The sequence below is a fragment of the Tupaia chinensis genome, unplaced genomic scaffold (genome assembly GCF_000334495.1).
Source record: "Tupaia chinensis unplaced genomic scaffold, TupChi_1.0 Scaffold000671_2, whole genome shotgun sequence".
NCBI lineage: Eukaryota > Metazoa > Chordata > Mammalia > Scandentia > Tupaiidae > Tupaia > Tupaia belangeri.
The window spans coordinates 2,405,347-2,408,775 of NW_006160194.1; the positions used below are offsets into that span (position 1 = coordinate 2,405,347).

The 3,429-nt window shown below is 68.5% G+C and overlaps 1 protein-coding gene across 1 annotated transcript in view; it reads right to left on the reverse strand.

The window, feature by feature from the left end:
• JAG2 (jagged canonical Notch ligand 2) overlaps window positions 1-3,429 on the reverse strand; it is a gene marked incomplete at its 5' end in the record, with an annotated part of 21,703 nt that overhangs the window by 2,093 nt on the left and 16,181 nt on the right. Inside the window, 6 exons of the mRNA XM_027776404.1 lie at window positions 27-184; window positions 1,334-1,465; window positions 1,935-2,183; window positions 2,483-2,598; window positions 2,677-2,790; window positions 3,342-3,427. Coding sequence (XP_027632205.1) covers window positions 27-184; window positions 1,334-1,465; window positions 1,935-2,183; window positions 2,483-2,598; window positions 2,677-2,790; window positions 3,342-3,427 — 855 coding nt within the window. The remainder of the gene's footprint in view (window positions 1-26; window positions 185-1,333; window positions 1,466-1,934; window positions 2,184-2,482; window positions 2,599-2,676; window positions 2,791-3,341; window positions 3,428-3,429) is intronic.

The window sequence follows — 3,429 nt, forward strand, 5'->3', positions numbered from 1 at the left end:
CCCGCCGGGGAGGCAGCCCCGGCCCCCCTGCAGACGAGCCGCCCACCACGACCGACTCCACCTTGACCTCGGTGACCGCCAGCAGCAGCGAGCTGTTTCCCCGCTGGGTGACGGCCGCCACGATGGCGTGGGCCGCGCTCTGGATCAGGCTGCTGTCTGGCACGTCCCGTGCAGGGCTGAAGGACTGCAGAGGTCGGCGCTGAGGACACACACGTGGCCTCGACGCCTGCTAGGGGCACCTGCTACTTGGCCAGTCCCCACCAGCCACCAGCTGGGGCCACTGCCTTCAGGACGTGTTCCAGAACATTCCGCCGTCCCTCCCCATGAGCCATGGCCTCAGCTGTGTCTGACACCCACCCAGGGTCCAGGTAAGTGCCTGGCCCTGGAACAGCTGCCCCGAAGTGCCCCGAGCTGCAGTGCCCCTCCTGCCCCAGACACTGGGGACACAGGAGCAGGCAGAGCAGGGACCAATGAGGGCGCGGCTGCAGGCGGTCAGGGCTCCTCCAGACAGGCCTACCTGGGGTTGCCGGGTGGCCCCTGGACACAGCCCACCCCTCTGCTGAGCCCCCCGTCCTGAGTCAGGAGCAGCTGATGGTTCAGCCCCACAGCCTTGGCCCAGAGCTCAAGGACCCCTTCGCTGTCCACTTGCGACACCCAGCCGACCCCTTTCTTCCTGGTGCCTCTGTACCCCAGGGTCTCCCCACAGGCCTCTGCCCAGGACCCACTCTCTACAGCTTCAGACGCCAGACACGAGAAGGGGCTTAACCTACACTACCAAGCCAGGGGTCCCAGCCGCCACTGCCATGCCACCTCAGAAACCCAAAGCTGCCCCATCACCTGCTGACCCTGACCCCACAGTCCCTACCCACCGCTCTCCCTACAGCCAGAGAGTCCTGCCTGAGACCTCTGTCCATCAGCTCCTTGGCCCACCCGACCCCAGGCCACGTGGAACAGCCCACCGCCTGCCCATAGGCAAGTCCTGTCCGCCTTCCTCACACCCTGCCAGGCTGCTCTGGACCTGCCTTCACGTCAGCAGGCACGACAGGCCTCACCCACACCTCTGCCCTGTCCCCCGTGCTGACCCCAAGTGCCGCCAACGACCACAGGCTACCCAGCTCTCTCTGTGCGATCTCAGATGCCACCCACGCCTCCCTCCTGCCCCTTCGTGCCCCCAGGCTGGGCCCGGTGATGTTTCCTCTTTTTCAGGCCTGCCCCAGCCACAGGCCTCAGCATGGGCACAGGAGGTGCCAACACCCCCGCCTGCTAGAGACACAGCCTGAGCACCAAGCAGGAGGGACCAGGGCCCCAGGCTGCCCACACCCCCAGCACTCACCAGGGCCACCTCCACGGCGCTGGCCCCAGAGGATGACCGGTCACAGAGCAGCACAAGCAGGCGGTCCCTGGCCACTGCCCGTGTGGCGGGCAGGGCACGGATGCCAGAGCAGATGTCACCCACAGTGGTGCCCTGGGCAGAGAGCAGCGAGTGGCAGGACTCCTGCAGCCCCAGCCCCGCCCAGACTGCCCACACCAGGGCCCCCAGGTGCCTGCCCTGCCCCACGCCGCCGCCTGGTGGAAGCAGCTCCCCCTGTAGGTGGGACGGGGAAATAGAAGGCGGTGTGGGACCTGGGTGGCTCTGAGCACCCCCCCACTGGGGGACGCAGCACCCAGCAGCTCCAGAGGCCAAGAAGATAGGCAGGACCTGGCCAAAGCAGAGCTGCCCGCAGGGCTGCACCAGGGCCCAAGCAGGCAGCCCACGGCCACTTCTTCCAGGCCCAGGCCGATCAGCCGGGCAAGAGCACCCCAGCCGGCCAAGCCTGATCCCCACCCCCGGCACACGGCCCCACGCTGCCCCGAGTGGCCTCTGGGCCAACCCTGGTCTCCATAGTCCTGGCTTGTGCTAAAGCCTGCAGTGCAGGTGACCGGCCCGTGCTCACCTGGGGCACGCGGTCCAGGCTGAAGTGCAGCGTGAGGCGCACGCAGTTGCTGTCCAGGTGGCCGGAGCGCGGCAGGCAGGGCGTGCTGGGCAGCAGGGACTCCTCAGCGCCACACTCTCCCCAGGCTGCACAGGGCGGCTGCAGACACTGGCCTGGGCTCTTCTCACGGCACCGCTGCCCCACTGGACACTGGGCACTGGGGCTGTCAGGCTGGCCAGGCAGCAGACAAGGCTTCCAGCCACACCACACCTGGCCAGGCACATGTGGGGTAGACATGGCACACAGGGACGAGGACCCAGACACGCCGCCAGGGTCAGCGGGCCCCAGAAGCTCCCTGCCCCCCCCAGCCAGATCCAACCCAGGGCCTCGGCTGCCTGGACGACATGATGAGGGCGGGGCCCACGCTCCCAGCCCCCTCCCAGGGAGCCCTGCAGATGCGGCCGTCAGCCAGCCCTAGCTCGGTGCCAGCTTCCTGGTCTCTCGGGTGCTCAGGGTCAGAGCTCACAGGACTGGCGGGGCGGGGAAGGTGAAGTGCCGAGGAGCAACACCTTGCTGCAGTCCCGGCGGCCATCCAAGCAGCGGCAGCTGTTGCAATCTTCTGCCCAGGAGCTCCCATGCGGGAACGGCACACCCCGGGACCAGCAGGACCTCCCAAACCCGATCACTGTGGGGAGAGGAGGCTTGAGGGCTGGCAGCGGTGCTGGGCCCAGTCGTGTCCCCGCACGCCCGCTGCCCGGCCTACCTTCCTGGCACCGTGGGCCAGCCCGGCCTGGAGGGCAGCTGCAGCGATAGCCGTTGATCTCGTCCACACACGTGGCCCCGTAGGCGCAGGGCGAGGACTGGCACTCGTCAACGTCTGCAGGAAAAGGCTGGTGCTTGGCAGTGGGGCAGCGCAGCACGCGCAGGGCCAGGGGATCGGGGCACACCTTGGCAGCCCCCAGCCAAGCCTGGGCCTCACTGCCAGCAGGGCCTGCCGGCTCCAACAGCTGGTCCTCCTGGCCCAGCACAGCCTGGGGAACCCGAAGCTGCTGCTGTCCCGGGAGGCCTGCCTCATCCCTGGGCCCCCTCGCCTCCACCTGCCTCTGCAGGGCCTCTGGGACCAAGCCCTGCAGGGGGCGCCCCCACCGCTGGGTGGGCTGAGCTGTGGGTGTTGTGCTGGCTCTGTGAGCGCCCCAGGTTGACGCCGTAGAGAGCAGCCAGGGGTCGCAGGAAGCCACAGCAGGGTGTAGCCCAGCCCCCAGGACAGGGCCTCATAGCCCGTGTGGGAAGGCAGGCTTAGAAGGCCGGGAGTGGCTGTGGCCATGCCGTCCGTCCTTCAGGGGTCGTGGCCCTGACACCGGGCTGGCCTCCAGGGCACCTGGGCTGAGGCCACGCCCCCGCCCACCAGGGGCACCGATGGGCACTCACTGATGCGGCAGTCGGGCCCCGCAAAGCCAGGCGCACACTCACAGCGGAACCAGTTGATGCCATCAACACAGATGCCGCCATTGTAGCT